Consider the following 21,977-nt stretch of genomic DNA (forward strand, 5'->3'; position numbering starts at 1 on the left):
TAATGGAAACTTTGAAAAATTGAATTGGAATTTTTTGAAATTAAATTGGAAATAGTGTAGTTTAAACTTTAAATTACAAATTTTGAAATGTTGGAAAGTTGAAATTAAATAAAAATCATAAATTGTTTTAGTATTTAGAAATAATTTTATTTTTTTTTTCACATAAATTTTACTTAAATGCCTCATTATTAATGTTTTATAAAAAAATAATAATATTAAAACTAATTAAAAAAAAGAAAACTTAAAAATAAAAGTATAACCCTTAAATAAAATGAAAAATAATAATAATAAAAAGAAAAATTATGAACCAGGCTTATATTACAGTAAAATATGGAATCTATGGTTTATTTATAAAACTATTATCTTTAAATTAATTAGAATTAACAACAAAATTACCATAAAATTTAAAAACAATTATGAGCAAAATGCATAATTGTTACAGAAAAAATGTTGCAAGTATTAATTTCACTTCAAAATCATTTCATGTAAATTTGAAAAATTTTTTCAAAATTAAGTGAAATGAGTTATAAATTGAAGATGTGTTTATTATTTGAGTGTCTTGTGTAGTAGTATTTTTTGTTAAATATCCATATATTACATAGTTATTTTGTTTTGTTTTATTTAAATACATAGTATAATATTTTTTCATTTATTTAATTAATTTATTTATATAATTGTTTATTTAGTTTTAGTTGTTTTGTTTTTAAGAGGAATAAAGAACGTATTTATATATAAGTAGTAGATATATGTATTTATATTTCTTGAAAGGTTTAGATAGATAGATGTTTAAACTCTTTTTGTCTAAAACCTAATGCTGTTTTTAATTAATTAATTTATTTAATTATTTATAACATTATTTAGTTTAGAGATTAGTGATTTTCTGTGTGTGTGTGTTTGTTAATTTGTTTATTGTGTGTGTATGAGAATAATTTAACTATAAAATAAACATTCTTCAATATTTTGTATTTGGTATCGGTCGGGTTTTTGTTTTGTTTGTGGCAATTCATAATTTATTCATGAGCTTGAGATTCTTGTTGCACCAATTTGAAACGTCTGGGTGATTTAATGGAACCTTGTTGACCGAAAAAGTTTTTCAATTGGCCCTTTTGGGCTAATACTTTGCGTATGTAACGTGCCACCAGAATTTGAGGACGTTCCTGCCATTCATTCATCACTTCTTTGGGGGCATTGACCTAAATTTAAATTTATTAATTAGAAATTTTGTTTTATTTTTCATACAACTCAATAAAATGTTAAAGTACCTGATCACCATTGAGACGATTAAGCAATGCCACACACACCACAGCAGCTTTAATGCCAGCATGATAGGTGAGAGCTGCAAAAATGGTGCTTTCCATTTCAATATTCACCACACCATGCTCACGCAACTTTTCCAAATAGGCCATTTTATCGGCTTCACTAAATTCACAAAAGGCGCCATCCAAACGGCCTTGACCTAGAGTTACAGAAAACCAAACAAATTAACAAATGAATGAATTGTTTTTCTTAAAAAACAACTTTAGTAAATAACCTACCCTCATAGAAATCATTGGTGCACAAAGTTTTGCCTATAATTGTGTCATAGGGATCATCTTGACTCGATAATGATTTAAGTTCTCTGGCCAGTTTTTTATCCAATTTTGCGGGACGATGTACGGTTTCACCCAAAATAGTCTAAATTATGATTAGGAATTCAAATAATTAATAATTATCAAAGACATAAATAAAAATGAATAATTACTTACAAATTCATGGGAATTTCTTAGTTGACCATCCAGGGCATCCTCGGTTATGATGACAGTGCCACCCTCAACACCAATACCACCACAAGTGCCAATGCGTATGAAAACGGGATCATGGCACTTGGCATGATACATGAGTTTAATCATTTCATGCATTAAAATGCTCACAGAGGGCGTTCCCATGCCGTGACTGACGCAAAGTACTGGACCAACTTTGTACATGGAATAACGGTACGAGTAGGCGCTAATGTCCTGCAACATTGTGCCCGCTGGTAGTTTATAGCCGATTTCATTCATTATGAAATGTGCAAAGTTTTCCATGCGCTTTGGTGTCCCGCCCATGCAAACAAACTGCAAGCATTTTTTGAAAGGGGGAAAAAAGAGAAAACACAAAAAATATTATTGATTTATTTGATTAAATAGCTAAATAATAGAAAATATTTCATATATTTGTTTGTTTAAATGTTTAATTTATAGAATATAATATAAGGCCTTATGATGAATGACTTTTTAATTAATTGCAGTTTGTCTTTATAATTTTTTTTTATATTTTAAATATTTTTCTTATCTCTTTGTTATATCACCTTTTAATATGCGCATTACTTATTATTTTGATTTCATACTCGTATCATAGTAAATTGTTTGAAATTGTTTTTATTTGAAAACAAATTTATTCAATATCAAGATCACTTTAAAACAATGCACCTTTAAGTTCTATATGTTTTTTGTTTAATTACAGCTTAAGGTTGGTTATGGTTGAGATTATTTATTTGCAAAATAAAATTAATTCAACAGTGAATGACAAAAAATTAAAATATTAGCAAAGTTTTGTAGCCTAAATACACAGTGATAATAATGCTTGAAATGATGCTTGAACGCTAAAAAAGAAAATCATTTTTGCAACGAATCATTACTTGCGATGAAAAATGGATTCTCTCTATTTGGTGGGAGCAAAATGGACAGATCTACTATCAGCTGCTGAAGTCTGACCAGACCATCACAGAGTCTGGGCAGCATTGAAAGAAAAATGCCCAGAATATGCGGCCCTACATTAAATCATAATATTCCATCGTGCCGACGCAAGACCACATGTTGCAATACCTGTTAAAAAGTATTTACAATGAAGTGGTTGGGAAGATTTGCCTCACCCGCTTTATAGACCAGACCATGCCCAGTTCGACTACTATTTGTTTCGATCGATACAGAACGCTCTCTCTGTGAGCAGAGGGATGAACAGAGTATCCGATATTGGCTTGATTCGTTCTTCTGCTCAAAAGATGAACAGTTCTTTTGGCTCGGAATCCATATGTTGCCAGAAACATGGGAAAAGGTTAAAGCTAACAATGTCCATACTTTGAATAAATTTATTTTGTACAAATGTTTCAGAATAAGTTGGCAGTATCTAAGATTGTTTTCTACTGCAATGTTACTGTTTATTTTCTTTTTTATACAATTCATAATGAATAATCTCTAATTTTATTCCATCTATTTCATTAGCATAAAAATCACGTTTTGCTTGCGTTTTAGAATTTCTATTGATAAAAAGAATCTGGCGATATTTTGCTAAACAAGTTTAATGTTTAATAAAATAAACTAAATTAAATAATAACGGTGAATTTTAATTAAGTTTATTTTATAAATTGTTCTAAGTAATTAGAAATATGCTAATTTAGAAATTGTAGAATTATTATTAGAGGTTTCCTATAATATTTTTAATGGAATTGAAGGGAGAGAGAGGGGTATATTTTAATTAAGAAACTTGTTTAATTTTGACCCAACAATAGTTTGAATTGGAAGACATTGAAACTAACAGATAACTGAGAGGTAGCTGGCACTTTTATTTTGATATTTGTGAATTTAAATGACTTTTGGTTTTGTGTAAACAAGCTTTCGGCTCTTTAAACTTTTAAAGAGAATATCCGACAAGATTGCGAGAATTAATCTCGCTAAAACGATTGCAAATGTGATAAGAAGAGTCCGAAAGGTCACACACATTAATTCGATTCAATTGATCGATATCATCTTCAGAAATTAATGAAAATCACAAGAAAAATTGTATAATTAACTAGCTGTCCCGGCAAACGTTGTTCTGCCATAGCTCACACAAAGGTTGAAGACACTAACTATAATAGTACTCCACATATGCAATAATAAATTTTTACTTTGAATGGGAGGTGCCATGCCCATTGTTCCTATATAGGTCAATTGTGAATCTAAACCACCCAGGGACACACTCAAACACACACAACAAATTTCACCCAAATCGGTCCAGGCGTTAAGGAGGAGTTTAGTTACTAACACACGTACAGAAGAATTATATATATAAAGATTATGAAATGATGTCGTTTCATTTTAAAAATATAGCAAAACTAAATCGTGTGAGTGCTTTTGACCCACCTTGTATAAGAGTTTATCTTAGTTTTTGCTTTAAAAATGTTTAAAAGTAGTAAAGTAAAGAGCTCTAAAAGGGTTTTCACAATCGAGGTGTTTAACGTTTACCTTCAAGAGCAAAGCTTATATTCGAACTAGGGTCTAGAAGTTTAATTTTCTGAAAGACTAAATCCTCCTTTATAATTTTCAAATATATTACTATTCAATCGGAACAGTAACAAAACCGTTCAATTCAACAAGACAGTGGCAGTAGAAAAGCCATTGCAAAACTATTACAGATGTTTAGTTGTGTCTATTCGTAGTAGCAACCGAATGTGTTGCCGATCGAATGATTCGGTTGCACACATATAGTATTTCGGTTCTATCAACAGAAAGTCAGTTTATAAAGAAGAATTTCGTTTGAAGCAACCAAAGTTTTATTACCATTTCTAAGGTAGAATCAAATTCGGTTGCTACTACGAATCTGTTTTCTCTGTGTACTTTTAGGGTATTTAAGTTTTTTTTTATCAAATATTGGTTGTACGATTAGTAATTTAACATCAATCTGTGTCCATACCAATGACGTTTAATTCCCTAAATCACAACAATTATCATGCGTCATTGCGTAGCAATATAACAATAATTTGTTTACTTTTATAAACAACTAATAACCAACATTTTGTTACTAATAAAAAGATAAACTTATTGATTTTGAAAGACAACCAAGTATTTTGTACATGGAGGGGGAAACAAAAGTACTTAAGTTAATTGCATTTTAATTAAAAGTTATATGAAATGAAATTGCCTATCAACAAGGGGAAAGATTTCACATTATTAGGAGTGATCATCCTTAAACTAAATAATTAATATATTTGAAATTTACAAGTTTTCGAAGAATTTTATATTTATGAATTTCCTGAATTATTTTGATGGAATATTACGATCACTTAAATGTTATTTAAAAGTCCCACTATAGAGAGCTATAGTCAAAGTCCTATTTCATTTTGTAATTATCGTAAATTTTCAAATTCATTAGATCATTTCGAGATAAATTTAGAATTTTCTTGAAGAAAGCTTATAAAAACAGAATAAGTTGAAAGTGTTTAATGATCTGACATTTCGCTGAGGTACCAGGAGGACAACGCGGGGATTGAATATAGGCACCTGAATCATTTTATTTGAAATCTAGTTGAAACGGAATTTCCCGACATTAAAATAACATGCCAAACGATTCATGACTCTGTCCAAACTTAGATCCCAAAAGTTGTTATCGCTCGGAAAAAGGGATTTGATCATTCTTACTGGATTATTTACTGGACATTGTGGTTTTAAATACCAAAAAGTTTACTTTTTCTTCTATCATCATACGTGGCCTGAAACTGTTATGACGAATTAAAGGATTGTACATACGTTTTATAGAAATCTTTTTAATCTCTTTTACAAAAACTTTTATGAATTACATATTACAAGTTGTTACAAAAATTCCATTAAAAAAGAGTTAAAGTTCTCAAAAAACTTGAGAACTTTATAACAATTTGTAATAATTTGTAATAGATATTTTGTTACTGAACGGACTATTGATTTAATTTAACATTTATAAATAACTAGCGGAAGTATATAGTTTGAATTCGACAAACATTTTATATAAATTGTTTTTAACTATTTTCTTTATAACATTATTAGTTGGTAAATCATTCTGCCTCATTTTATTGTTTAAACATTTATTTACAAAAATATAAACTCACCTTGACGTCACCAAACATTTCATGCAAATCGTGCGACTCACTGCCCAAAGCCAAATGATATAAAATATCCTGATCCATAAGTTCAATATTGGAATTACGTAGTTTAACTGTGCCATCGGAATATCTAAAATTCATAAAAAAGGTCAATTGTTAATTAAATTTTAAACAAAATTTTAACTAAACAAACAACTGAAGGTTGGAAACAAACAAAAAAAAGTTGATAAAAATCCCAAAATATCAAACAAAAATAAAAAACAATTTGACATATTAATCACCTTAGCATTTAACACTCAAAACAATAAAGTTGGTTATTTTTGTATTGCCCATTTTCCCCCAAAATTTTTGAAAACATTTTAATGGATTTTGACCTCGTTCAAAAATACTAAAAAAAATTAAATAAAACTTCAAAGGGAAAGTTTGTTTTAAAAAAAAATTTTATATGCTTGCATTTAAAGTCACTCTAACTTTAATTATTTTAATGGTAATAAAACAAAAATCAGCATAATTAAATTAGGTAAAAGTTTTAATCATCACTCAATCACTTATTTTATTCATTCATTCATTTATATAGTCAGCCATAGCCATGATTGTTCAACTGAAATAATAACGATAGCATTTTGTAATTATTGTCATAAAATCATTGTGTTATATAAGTAAAATCACACTCAATTTAATTGCAACCGTAACAACTATTACGCTATTAAATACCTGTAAAGTAATTTAATATCTAGGTGAAGTAAAACACAGGTATCTGCTGTATACAGCAGAATTACAAAAGAATCCATTGTTTTTGAGGTTTATTTACATGATACAGTGCACGAAAAAATCAAAGCATACTAAATGAAAACCAGGGAAAATCCCTTTTTAATCTATTCGAAACTAGTAATTGCACAGAATATTGTAAAATGCATTTAAGTAAAATGTTCAGAATGAAATAATCTAAGAATACAAATGAATATTCGAGTTATAAAAGAGTTTTTTTTTTATTAAAAACCCGATTTTTTTTATAAAAAAGTTTACTTTAAAAAAACTGTTTTCATAAAAATTAAAACCGTTTTCCTATTACTCCGTTTAATGATATTTGTGAAATAAATGGATACAGAATAGACTTAGATGTAAGCCATTGAACTAAGGTTCCTATGCGGGAAAAATTTTACGGGAATTCCCGGGAATATTTTTTTGTTAATTTTCGGGAAATGTTTATCGGGAATTTCTTCATAAGTTTTCTTCTAAAAGTTACAATTTTTACATTCGTTTCGATGGCCAAATTTGTTACTAATTCAATCATTCTACTATATCCATAGATTTGTTCGGTTCTAGCAACAGATACTCAGTTGGCAAAGAAGTATTACGGTTGAAATAACCGAATTTTTTCACTCAACTCAAGCCAAAGCAGAAAAATTTGGTTATTGAGAATGAATCTTATTTAAAGTGTATACTCTTAAAGGAATTATTAAGATGTCATTACAACTTTTAGGGATATTTATATTTAGAGAAAATAATAACAATAAAAGTGGTTCAGGTTTCTAATTAAACAAAGAATTTATTGATTTTATTCTGATTAAAACTACGACTCTGACAATACCGATAAAATGCCACTATTAAATTAGAAACCCTTACAAACAAATTTTTATGGGTGTTAATAAATTTCCGGGAATTCCCGGGAATGAAACGATTTTTTAATTTCCTCCCGGGAAAGAAAAAAGTCCGGGAAATTAGGAACCCTACATGGAACTCCTCAAAAATGTGTAATACACTCTCGTATAGGACGCTATTCGGTCGTTTCTATGGCTGATGTGTAATACCGAACCATGTTCAATACGTGTTTATTGCCGCAAATTTACGAATTGATTATTATTGGTGAGACGAAATGCACTGTGACCCATTAACTTCATCATAACAGTCCTTGATTACGTATGATGAAAGAACAAAAACATCAGCCATTAGAGCCAGATGATCTCAAATCCATTTTTCGAACGTTAACAACTTTTGGGATCTATCTTTGAACAGAGTAATGAATCGTTTGGTATGTTAGTTCAATGTCGGGCAAATTCCGTTTCAACTCAAGAACGAATTGTTTCCATAGCGTATTCCATTTAGCTAGATGCCAAAAAAATTGGTGGGATGCTCCTCTATTAGCCAAGTAATTGGATACTTTGTTCCCCGCGTGGCTCTCATGATACTTCAGCACAATGTCCGATCCTTATGCACACCGAGTTCATTCCATGACGACAGCAAAATAAGACTCTAAATGTCAGCTGGTATTCTGATTAGAGTGTCCAAAAAACTGGCAAATGTATGGTGTTAAAGCTTTTCATAAATATGTTTGAATGAGCTTTAGAAAATATATCTCATTAAACCCGGTTAACCGTCTTACAAAAACCGGTTTGTCAAAAAACTGAAAAGTTAAAAAAACTAAAACCGGTGGAGTTTACAAAGACGAAAAAACCGGTTGACCCTAATTCTGATGCAACAAAAATCCTAACTCGCTTAACTCTCAAACACTCAGCAGGTGTAGATTTCCGTCTGAAATATTGTTGTGTTGACAATTGTTATAGTTGACCTGTTTGGAGCCATCGCTAATGAATTGAAACTGGCGGACATGTGGTTCCAAAAGAACGGGGCAACTGCACATACAGCTCTAGCAACTATGGTAATTTTGATGCGTTTTTCGATAGCCTAATATCTTGATTTTTCATGTCACAGATCCATGTGAACAAACCACTGACTGTGGAAGCTCCCAAAGAAAATATCAGACAGGAGTATACAAACTTGAAGTTCTTGCGATAAGGGATTGAAATGCATTCAAAAGAGCCGAAATACTTAGATACCATCTCCAAAAATGAATGGTGAAAAAACTTAAATAAACATTTGAAATTATAAATGAGGTCGATGCTACAATGTAGTTGTTAGTTAGTTAAAGTGTTTTCTTACTTTAATAGGAAGCTTGGTCGAAAGTTAATTTTTGTGTTATTTTTTTGGTTTTCAACCGCTTACAATCAGTCTCCTGTTTGGTGCTTAATTATGGATCAACTCCACACAAACTTTGCAACCGTTTTAGAACTAGTTCTTTCAACAGAGATTTTTATTTGAAACTGTCATGTTTGAAACTAGCTTTAACAAGCAGATGAGGAATATTTATTGTTTCTTTGGTTCATTTAAAGAATAAGCGTTAAAATAGAACTGGTTCCAGAACTAGAAGCGATCTCACTAGTTGTTCTGATCACACTCATTATGGAATTAGTGAGTTTCTAGCAAAATTCTATTTAAATGTAAAGGTAAAAACATCTCATAGAAATAAAATTCAAATCAATTTTGCAAAACCTATTAATGCTTTGGTTTGATTTTGCATTGGAATGATGCAGATTAAAAGATATTCATGCACAGTGTAACTAAACTAAAGTAAATGGCTTTGCTGTCCTCTTAGTGAATAACTTCTTTACATGTTCTGTCTAATCAAGTAATCAAATTGCTAATTGTTATAGTTGTAGATAAGAAAGCAACACAACTATGCCATTTCAAATACTTGCTATGAAAATAAGAAAATTAAAAAAAAACACCGGAAATGACATTTCTAAAATTAACCAGCTTTTGCCTAACAATCGAATCTTATCAATTTTTCCAAACAGTTGCATAGAATTTTATTAAAGTTGTCGGTCGCACTTATTGTTAAGATAACATTTTCAAATTTAAACAATGAAATTGTAGACGACCCCCAATCTAAACCCCTCTGTCAATAGCAAACAACGAACTTTGGAATACAACGAACAATAAATAAATAAACAATTTTCGTAATTAGAATTGGGTAAAAATAGAAAATTGAAATTGCTGTAGTCATGAACAGCAGATGAAATGAACATGGGGACACACCTCCTTTTTATTTGCATGTGCGCCATGACGCATTTTCATATATTTGGCTTTTGAATTTTTTGTTTTTTTCTTTTCTGGTTAAAATTATACATTTATTATTCATTCATAACGGTTTATTAAACGATTATTTAGTACATATTTCTTAGGTTGATTAAATGATTAAAAGTGAATTAATTATTGATAAATATTAAACAGTATTTTCCAAAAACAACTTTGTGTTTCTAGGTTATTTGAAGGTTAATGAGGGTAATGTTTTTTCAATTAAAGGGGAATAATGAATTTCTTGGTAACATGTTGAAATAAATATATAAAATTTGATTATTGTTAACAATCAAAAAAAAAAAAGTTATTAATAAATGTGTGAATTATTAGCACATACATATACAGACGTTTTGTTAAACTAATTGGCAAGTTAATGAAAGTTTAAACTGTGCATGATCAGTTTAAGAACTTCACTATGACTAAACATTCTATAATAAAATATGATCCTTAAATCATTTTATTTATTAACCAAACTACTAGTTTAAACTTTGTTTAAACCAAAAATAGAGATTAACAGCTAACGATTAGGCTTAATTAATCAGTGTAATTTAATCACTGTTTCTGTCTTAAACAGGCAGACAAATTAAACGATGTTTAAACTAGTAATTTGTTTACTAAGTAACAGTTAATACTTATCAAACAAATTACTAGTTTTAAACATCGATTAAACCTCAAATAAATATAATCATATTTAACAAATGTAATTTAATTAGTTTTAGACATGTTGATCCATTGCTAAAGCGTATTTATCTAAACCACTAAAAACTTATTCGTGCAATTTCTTTAAAATATTTATAAACATTTCTTTCTACGATATTTCTGTTAATTTGCTTTTATTTTCGCTTTATCATACACTCTTTTATCTCAGAGAAATTGGCTATTTTTGAAATACATAAAAAAAACCGACAACAAGTTGTTGTAAAAACGTGATGACAAGACTATATATTTACTCACAGATTAAAGAAGCTGTTTTAGGTATTTTTGCATTTATATATTATATTGTATATAAAATGATTTATAATAAAAACACAACATTATTATTATAATAATAACAATAACATCTAAATGACGCAAATTATGTTTTTCATTTTAATTTCAAATGATTTTGGTTTTTATAAATACATAAATAAATTAAAAAAAAATAGAAAATTTTAAATCATGCGACATTAATTGTCTTGAAATTAATAATAGAATAAAATGGGAAATTGTTTATAAAAATGAAAATTTGTTCACAATAACAAATACTAGAAAAGTTCAAGAAACTATTTCGCCATAGTCAGCACAAATTGAGGCAGCTATAGACATTATAAGGGCAAAATATTATCTATTATATACGAATCTTCTAGACCTTTAGCAATAATTATTGCATAGGATTTAAACATTTTACTAGGAAGTGTTTAAAACTTTTATTTTTACAACTTAAACGAGGTTACATATTAATACTAATTATCAAAATATGTTGAAACGTTGTAGAAGTGGTTAATAGTTTGTCTTCACAAAACACTAACTGAATTTTTTTGTCGGCATTAGTTATCGTAGAAGTTTCTGCTTCGTGACGTTTAAATTTGTCAAATCGTCTGCTGATCGCTGTAGTAATACCAGCCGAAGTGTACCAGATGTGTACTTTTTAGTGACTTCTAAAAATAACAAGTCGTATGAGTTCTGGATCTGTCAAATAAGTGTCAACATATGGATTATTTCACTTCTGGAAGTGTCGAAGAAGTGGCTTCTAAAAGTAACCTATATGTTACTTCTGGAAGTTAGAAAAAATATTAAAAATGATTCCGAGGAATATAATTATATAACCATGAGATCTATGGCAGCGGCATATGATTACAGATTAACATATTTTATAATAAATATCTCATACAGTTTGCATTACTAAGAAGTAGTTTAGTAATGGCTGGCTTATATTTTGATATATAAGAACATATTTATTGCAAATCTGCATGATAACATTCGAATCTCAAATCTCAACTATTTTGCATTTTCGAAATGATGCTTGAACGCTATACAAGAAAATAATTTTTGAAACGAAACATTACTTGCGATGAAAAATGAATCCATTACGATAACCCGAAGCGTAAGGGATAGTATGTGAAGTTCAGCAAACCTGCTGATTCGATACCAAAGCCAAATATCCATGGCGCTAAGCCAATGCTCTGTATTCGGGTATCAAAAGGGTCCTATCTATTATGAGCTGCTGAAATCCGATTAGACCATCACAGGGAACCTGTAACGAATGCAACTGATTCGTTTGAGGCGATAATTGACCGAAAAATGCCCAGAATATGTGGCCAGACATGAAACCCTAATATTCCACATTGACAATGCTCGGCCACATGTTGGTTGTGAAGTTTTGCTTCAACCGCCTTATAGATAAGACCTTGCCCCGTCCGACTACTATCGATGCAGATCGCTCAGTCTGGGACACACTTCACTTCAGAACAGAGTATCCGAAATTAGAGTATCCGAAAGCGAAACCGAAAACCGGTCAACCGGTTTTTTCATCTTTGTAAACTCCTCCGGTTTCGGTTTTTTAACTTTTCGTTTTTTGACGAACTAGTTTTTGTAAGACGGTTAACCGGTTTTAAAGAAATATTTTTTCTAAAGCTCATTCAAATATATTTATGAAAAACTTTGACACCATTTTTAAAAACATTGATTTATTTTATAGAAAATTATAGCATTTGACAATATTGCGTAAATGATATAAAATAATTGCATAAAAAAACAGCCTTAAAAATTCAAAAATGCTAAATTTCCGAAGAATTAGTACACAATTCTTAACACATTTCCTATTTGCGTCCACAAATAAAAATAAATTTAAGGGGCCCATTTTCATATTAAATAAAAATTTAATATAAACCGGTTTCTTTTGAAGACAAAAACAAAAACCGTTTAACCGGCTTTTTTAAAAGACAATAATCAAAACCAGTTTTTTCAAAAACACATTTTTTCGGTAAAACCGGAAACCGGTTTTTAAAATTTGCCGGTTTTTTGGACACTCTACTCGAAATCTATATGTTGCCAGAAATATTGTAAAAGGTTATAGCTAGTAATGGCATTGTACAAATGTTTCAAAATAAAAGCTTAACATTTAAAAAAAAATTTATTGTATATCAACAGAAAGGAAATTGTATCTACTTTCCAGAAATGTATAAGTAATTTTGATATATAAATATATTTAAAAATTATAAAAGACTTTAGTAAAATAGTCAAATCACGCTTTTTTGAAAATTTCTCCTAAACACTGCAAATATTTGTGTAGCAATTAATGAGCTATTGCCATGATTTTTAAATATATTAATGAACAATTTCAAAAGATTGCAGAAATCTTATTAAACATTTTTAAAAATTTTAGTTTAAATATAATAAACATTTTGCTTTTCAAGCTATTTTTGCATAATGTAGGGTTGCAGTAAATTTTAGAACATTATAGACCGATTTTGTTGACAATTAGCCAAAAAATAAAACACTATAAAATATAACAATTTAATACTAACTAAATATATATTTGAAATTTAGAAGGTCAAGAAAAAAATACAAATAAAAAACCACAAATAAATGAAATTCACGAGACACATACATTATGTATGAAAAAATTCCGGCAAAAATGTACGTATATAGTACGTATTTTATTTATATTTTTTAAAGCAGGGATTTAAAGGAATCTTTTCTTAAAAGCTATTGAATAATATAGCTCCAAAGATTATTTGTATGATCATACAAGGGTCAAATTTTGAACCATAGATAAATTGATCGGATACTCTCCTGTCAAAGACCTAACTCAGTTGTCAAAAACCTATGTGGTGAGAATGCATTAGAAAAAAAACAAATACAAACAACTCGTATGTGTGAGAAAAAAATACCAAAATGCATTCGAGATGTTTTTAAGAAGACAGCAATTCGATTTAAATTTTATTCCTTTCTTAAATCTTTAGAAAATAAATTAGGTACAAAAAAGTAGCAAAATTAGCTTTACACGCGCCCTCTTATCTGTTGATGTCATTCATTTGCTTTTTGAATGAGATATTAGGTTTCAGCTTTTAGTAGTTTTTTATAATTTTTCGGTCGAATTTAAGTGGATCTACCTGTGCACCGAATTTCAAGTATCTAGTTTAAGCCGTTTGGGCTAGGCGTTGATGATTCAGTGAGTGAGTTAGTCAGTCAGGCCTTATATTTTTATATGTATAACAGTTAGATATAGCAAACTTTTTTGTAATTTCTGTACTAGGAGTATGGTATACATTTTGGCACGTTTTATATTTCATTTTTATTTCAGTTAGTCATTTTTGTTTGTAATGAATATTTTTTTTATTTTACACTGCCACAAATTTTCTAAATTCCCTTGAACTTTATAAAATCTAACCTGGTATGTTTACGAACTTCAGCATACATATCATCTTCCTCATCCTCTTGCACACCATTGCCATTACTGTGTGTATGTTCAAAATATGATTTATAATCATGATGATGATCAGCTTCATCCAGAGAAATACCGGTAGGAGGCATATTTTTTTTTTATTATTTAAACAACACAAAATTACAAATATCACAGATTTTCTTCAAGGACTTTTTCACTAAACCGTTTTTTTTATGTTAGCTATTTATTACTTTTAAGAATTTTTTGTTTTTTTAATTGATTATTACTTTGGCTTTAACTTGTTTTTCTGTTTTTTTTTATAGCTGTATTTTATGTTTGTTTTACAAACTAGAAGAAATAATATAACCACGCAATGTTTTATACTCGTTGAGGTCTAAAATTCAACTGATATATTTTAGTTTGGTTTGATGATCTTTTATAAAAATGAACTAAAATACAAACGTAAACACAGAGACACGACAGCTAAAATTGTACTTCTAAACAGAAAATACAGACAAAACGGAAAGACAAAAAGAAACAGAAAAGAAAGAGAGCCCAATACAAAACGTAAACAATCAAATGCAATCAATACTAATACATACATATACATTAGGGTGGTCATTATTTGGCTGTTTTCTGGATTTTTGATGCTGCCAAGATCGTAAATTTTTCTCTGTTATCTAAAAACCAAATGTGAAAAATTTTAGTGAAAAATCGGATACTCTGTTCCAAACTGAAGCGTATCCCAGAGAGAGAATTCTGCATCAATCGAAACAAATAGTAGTCGGACTGGACATGGTATTGATTTGGTGCAAAAATTATTTTATTTTATAGCGTTCAAGTATCATTTCGGGCATGTAAAATCGTCTTTCAAGGTCTCTCGGCTTCAATTCGTATGGTACCATATTTCCTTGTTTTTGGATGAGTCTTGCTGCTCACAATTTTTTTAAAACTGCTGCTTGATTGAGATTGGGAGCTACCCAATCTTCATGGAGTAATGCCTTCAATTGTTGGTTTTTAAACTTTTTTGGATGTCATGGGCGATATTTGTCTTCCTGTCAAAATCACCAATTCTGAACCAAACACCCATCAGTTCTAGGAGACAGTACCGAACTGGTGATTTTACCCATCATTTAGGGTGGGAGCTAGTTACTTCAATAGCCACGTGACTAGTCATTTTAACACGGGCATGTCCTAAGCAGGCGGTCAATTATCTCTTTTTGATTACAATGGGACTGTCTAATAGCTGGTCCAAAGTAGGCAACACATTGGATTCACATACTGGTTACATAGCGTCAGTTACATTACTAGCTTGACTAGTTATGTTAACACCTGCTTGTCCTAAGCTGGGGGCAATTGACCTTTTTATTACAATGTGACTATCTGATAGCTGATCGAAAGTAGTAAACGGTTCTGGTGGGTAAAATAAAGTGCAGTAAATAAAAAATTTTAAGTGACTTCTCCATAGGTTACTAAGAGATACTAAAGTGACTATTGACTTCAGGTTATGTTATATAAGATATACTTAAGCAAAAATAAAAATAAACTGTATGAGAATTATATCAACACAATTTGTATAAAACCAGTTTGTACGAATTATTCACAAAACGTTTAAAGTGACTACACTCCAGATTACTTAGAGACACTTAAGTGACAATTGTCTCCACGCTAGATTACTTGGGATGTATTGTCTTCTCTCTGCACTACAAAGTGCACACACGTGTCAAATGACCAAAATATATAAATTAGAGTCAGCCAAGTGATAAGACATTTGTGATAATTACTGTCTTTAAGGGATACATTGACTACTTGCTTAACTGCTTGGCAAACCATCTCTCGCACATTGATACCTATGAAACACATCCACTATAAGCTTTGATGAGCAAACGGTGTGCTTCAGCGCCACTTTAAATGTAAAATTTGTTAAGTTCGAACGAATATTTTGTTTCGGATTAAGTGAAAAATTTGGGTCTGCGACAAATTTAATGGTGGGTATAAAAAGTACATAACAAGGACCACCCTAATATACACACTCGCTCACATACACAGAAATAAATAAAAATAAATAAGGTGAGTTAATCATTTGCAAACTCTACTATTCGGAGAACATGATGCAGTTAATTGAACAACTGAATACTGTTAATCACACACAGATACCCAAGAATAGAAAAATAAATGTATATTCGACTTAGTTTGCAATGGCTTAACGATACAAAGAGAATTATCTGTAGCAAATGCGGGTTGTTTATTCTAATCGGGGGATTTTGTTGTAGAGTACAGAGCTAAACTAGCTCAACTAAACCTTCTGCAATTGTGGTAGAAATTGCAAAAATGCTAGTGTATACCCAGCAAACATGGAGGTTTGTAAACGTTATTGAATATTTAGATGGTATTTGAAACTATTATCTTTCTCCCAAATGTTTTTTAAGGATTTCAGGTTTTAAATTACGTTTGATATCAAATGAAAACCGCCATAATTGAGGCCATCAGTGCAAAAATGGTGTAACCCACAATTTTTATTAATTGCTGTTCTGGTGTTACATACATTCATTCCATACATTACAAACTATCAATATAAAAATGGAGTAAGCCATCTTTTGGTATTCAAAAGCAGATGTAGCTGAAAAGTCGTTTTTTCACAGAGCATAATAAAGTAATAGAGCAAATATATATTTTGGTGTTACACCACTTTTCCGCTGATAGCTTCAATTCTGCAAACTTTTGTCGTTGTGTTTGATGGGTAATTGGATGCAACTAAGAAACTGTTGCTTATTTGTTGCTGAAAAGTGCAAATTGTTTGCTTTGATGTTGCAAATATTTATAAAAGTAGAAACATAAGGGAGCAAAAAATACAATAATGAAAGAGCATTCGTGTGAGTGCATAAAAAAGTTGTTAAACGTACGCAGACAGAGGGTATCTAGAATATAAATACAATCAATTTAAGGGTCAATGTGTACAAGTTCAGGTTTGTTTATAAATCTTGTCGTTGTTATAATTGAACGTGAGTGTTTTTTTCAAATAATAAAAAAAAATACTTTCAATTTCTCTACGAAAAATTGTATGTCAAGATACGACAAAAAATGTTTGTATAGAAATTTGTATGTCATGTCATGACAATAATTGTTTTGTATATAAAAAAATATAAATTTTTTTCCATAAATAAACTTTACTGTCATGGCAATTGTCATGTCATGACAAATATTTCTCTATGTCAACAATTTCTTTAAATTGAAAATCAAATAAATTGAAAATCATGACAAAAATCACTCCATAGATAAAATCAAAGTTTTCATTGAAAGATTTTTCTCATGTCTCGACAAAAATTTATTTATAGACAAATTCAAACTCTTTTCATGACAGAAAATTCTGTATAGACAATTTTTTCTCATGTCATAACAGATATATTTCTATAGAAGAATTCTTCTCGTCTCATGATAAAAATGTTACTTTTCATTTCATGAAAAATTTCTCAATGGACAAGTTCGTTTCATGTCATTACAGACATTTTCTTATAGATAAATTCTTCTTATGTCATGACCGATATTTGTATGTATGATAATTCTATAGAGAACATTTTATATCATGTCAAAAATGTCTGTAAAGAAAAATTTTGCTCATGTCATGACAGACATTTTTCTAGAACAAAATTCTTCTAGTGTCATGTATTCGCCACTGAATACAAAAATTCTTCTCATGTAATGAAAGAAGTTTTGAAATAGAAAAATTCTTTTCATGTCATGACAGAAGTTTCTCTATAGGGAAATTAATTAAAGAACGATTTTTATCATGCCATGACAGAAATTGTTCAAGATCAAAATTCTTCTCGTGTCATGATACAAATTACGCCATAATCATTTCATGATACAAATTTTACCATAGACGAAGTCATCATATGTCATGACAGATGTTTCCTAATAGAAAAATTCTTCTCATGTCATGACAGAAGTGTCATATGTCTATAGGAAAATTATTTTCATGTCAAGGCTTGAAAATGTCATGAAAGAAATTTCTCAATATAAACATTCTTCTCATATTACGATTTGTCAAAATTTGTTATAGAAAATTATTATTATGTTATAGCCAATAATTTACCTAATAGACGTTTCACTATGTAGCTCAAATAAAATTCGCTGCAGTCCTTCGTTTTTTCATTTACTCCTACTTAATCTCTCTTTGCTACTCACATAAGATATTCGTAATTGCAACTGCTTTAAATGGTTTGAAATTAAGTAGCTTCATTTTCTGTATCTTATAGCAACATGTAGACAGCTTGCAACAAAAAAAAAAAAATACCATCTGTTCTGTTTATTGACATTGCCATCAGTTTCAGGCCAGTATTTCATTAATATGAGGTTTGTATTCATGCCTTGGCTCGTAATCAATCATCTTAGGCCTGTGTTGAAATAAGGCAGGGAAGTAGACAAATGGCATAAATTAAGGGTGGAATAAATAATCTTAAAATTTAATAAAATTGGTACAGCTTGTTTGCAGAAAATTCGCCAAAGATATTTATAAGGGTGTCTTTTTGCAAAAAAAATAGCAATAGTTTGCTTTAAGTCAACCCCTGTTGGTGTTATTACTTGGCCACGTTCTTATATATGTTTGAGTCTTTTTTTGTATGCACTATAATTTATATCAATAGGCCTTTTTTGTATGTAGTTTCGGAAGGAATGTGGAAATAATTATTTCAAGCTGAATATTTCTAAATTGGTGAAATCACATGAGAAAGACTATAATAGTATAAGTCTATTATTATTAAAGCAGGAAACCGTTTTCTAATTTTTAAATCATCAACTTGGTAATCATGTAGCTGAAAGATGCATAACACATAATATTTTGTGTATTTTTATCCAAAATCATATAAATTTAGATTAAATGAAAATTAAACTTAAAATCAAACACGTAGGTATTGCCTAGTTACTATTTTTCCAAAGTTAAGCGACCTCTATCAAAATTCTTTCAATTCGTTTCTCTCTTTTTAAATCCTTATTTAAGAATTAAAACAATGTGTGATACATTTACTTTTACAAATGCTTTTAAACTTTAACAAACACAAATTTTAGCAGAAACTAAAAAAAATCTCATTTATTTTAAATTATATCTCATTCAAGCAGTGCATAAATTTGCATATTTTTTCTCTATTATAAAACTAAAATTTCTTTAAAACGTAGTAAAAATTTGCATACGAAAGTGCACACACACGCGCTTATTTAATTTTATCTGGATCTGAAAATCTGTAGCAAAAAATTAAAATAATATAGAAATAGTCAACTGGGTAAAAAATTCATTCACAAGTCAAACTGACAATTGTATTTAATGGATGCATGCAAGCATTTATATTCATAGATATAAATATATACGTACATACATATGTAGTTACAGTGAGTGACAATATAATGAAAATACTTAAATTACATGCACAAGGGTTTTAGTTTTAAAAATAATAACTATTTAATGACATGACACAAGTTTTTCAATAAAAATAAATTTTTTATGTCATGACAAAAATTTGTCTACAGATAAGTTCTTCTTTCTAGAGAAATATTGCTCATGTCATCACAAAAATATCTCTAACCTCTTGTTTAGACTTGACAAATATTTATCATAACAATTAATTACGTTTGCTGTCAAGACAAACTTCTCAGTTAAAGCACTAACACAGCGATGCAATAACACTAATAAATGCAGAATATATCTGATAAATTTTTATCTTGACACCATTTCAACGTTTGTCATGACAAAAATGTATCAATAGTTAGACATAGGGTAAAGAAAAATTGTTCTCATTTCATTATAAAATTCATTACATGTAATGACGAAAATGTATATCCTATGTCATCTCCTATCATGACAAACATTTCTCTAAAAAAAATTCATATCATGTTATGACAAAAATGTCCATAAACAATAATTCATCTCATGTCATGACAAAAACTTGCCCAGAAAAAATTTTCTTTAAAAATATATCTAAAGAAATATGTATCATGTATCCGTCAAAAAAGTTTTTCTAAAGAAAAGTTTGATCTCATGGCATGACATAAATATCTCTAAAGAAAAATTATACTCTTATTATTATATTATTCGAAAGAAAAATTCTTCCCATGTCATGAAAAACATGTCTCTTTAGAAAAATGTTTCCCATGTCATAACAAAAATTTCTATTTAGAAACATTTTTCTCATATCATAAGAAAAATTTCTCTAAAGAAGTTTTTCTTCAAACATTTCTTTAGAAAATAATTTGACCTCATGTCTAAAATATCTCTAGAATATTGCCATCTCATGTCATAACAAAACTGTCTTCAAAGATCATGTCATGACAAAAATTTTTACAGAAAAAATTTTCATAAAAAATATATCTAAAGATAAATTTGATAATGTTATGACTAAAAAGACTAAATAAAAGTTCATTTCATATATGACAAAAATTTTTGTAAAGAAAAATGCATCTTAAATTTCACTATAGAAGAATTTAATCTCATGTAATGACAAAAATAGCTCTAAAGAAAAATTCTTCTCATGTAATGACAAAAATGCTCTAAAGAAATATTATTTTAAAAAAAATTTTTCATGTCATGACAAAAATGTCTCTAAAGAAAACTTCTTTACATGTCAAGACAAACATTTCTTTCTAAAATAATTTCATCTCATGTCTAAAATATGTAAATAGAATATTGCCACCTCATGTCATGACAAATGTATCCAAATATCATGTCATGATAAGCATTTTTCCAAAATAATATTTTTTTTTAATATATCTAAAGAAAAATTTGATCATATTATGACAAAAAAAGACTAAAGAAAAGTTCATTTCATAGCATGACAAACATTTTTCAAAAGCAAAATACTTCGTATTTGTATGGCAAATATTTTACATTTAAATATAGACTAAAGAAAAATTCATCCCATGTCATAACAAAAATGTCTCATTAGACAAAGTTTTCTCATGTCATAACAAAAATGTATCTAAGAAAAATTCTTCTCGTGTCATGACAAACATTTCCTTATAAAATTATTTCATCTCATGTTTAAAATTTCTCTAAGGAAAATTTCAGCTCATATCATAACAAAAATATCTCTATAGAAACATTTCATCTCATGTCATGACAACCATTTCATAAAGGAAAGTGTATTTTCAGAAAAACATAATATAACAAATTGTTTGTATAAAATAAATTACTTTTTTCTCCTCTATAAGTATAATGTTTTGAAAATAAACAGCTTCATTTAAGTTCATTTTCCTGCACCTACTTGCTGTGTTTATTTTTATGACATAAAGATGACATATTCTGCTCATTACATTACACTATATTGCAACATACACTTACTTACGTTATAAATGAGAATGCAAATGACATTTGACGTAATGTTTAAAGATGATTACATCTTTGCTATTTTGATAGTAAGTAATATTATATTATAGTTATTATATGTACTTAAAACATATTACTCAGTATCTATCTATGTAAATTTTATAACTAAGTATGTTTGTGTGCCTAAATAGTTCTTTGTCGAACACCCAGACCCATTTCTCTCATACTTATGTCATATGCCATAGAATTTAAACGATTTTCTTTCAACAAATACTATATTCATATGCTCATGCAGCAGAGAAATGATAATTTTGTGTCATTAGAAAGGAGACAATATAAAATAAGACTTTGAATGAATATTATGGAATAGTTTAAATGAGGTTACAACGAGATACATATGTATAAAAATTGTAATAGAATGCTTTATGTATTGTAAAAAAAATTCTAATGAAATAATAGTTGTTGATAGAAATGGCCAGAGAAATATATCTTATGTTTAAGGGAATTTATGGGATTTTAGCGAAACTATT

General features: G+C 29.1%; 1 protein-coding gene across 1 annotated transcript; it reads right to left on the reverse strand.

Annotated features, from left to right (window-relative positions):
* Positions 1–980: 980 nt before the first annotated feature.
* On the reverse strand, positions 981–14,544 carry LOC135964145 (uridine phosphorylase 1). The gene is made up of 6 exons (XM_065516239.1): positions 14,142–14,544; positions 5,858–5,981; positions 1,746–2,093; positions 1,536–1,674; positions 1,263–1,456; positions 981–1,193 (listed from the first exon to the last, which is right to left on the reverse strand). Exons 1-6 carry the CDS (start codon positions 14,282–14,284, stop codon positions 1,011–1,013), a joined length of 1,131 nt encoding a protein of 376 aa, XP_065372311.1. The 5' UTR covers positions 14,285–14,544; the 3' UTR covers positions 981–1,010.
* Positions 14,545–21,977: the final 7,433 nt, after the last annotated feature.

The sequence above is a fragment of the Calliphora vicina genome, chromosome 1 (assembly GCF_958450345.1).
Source record: "Calliphora vicina chromosome 1, idCalVici1.1, whole genome shotgun sequence".
NCBI classification, from domain to species: Eukaryota; Metazoa; Arthropoda; class Insecta; order Diptera; family Calliphoridae; genus Calliphora; species Calliphora vicina.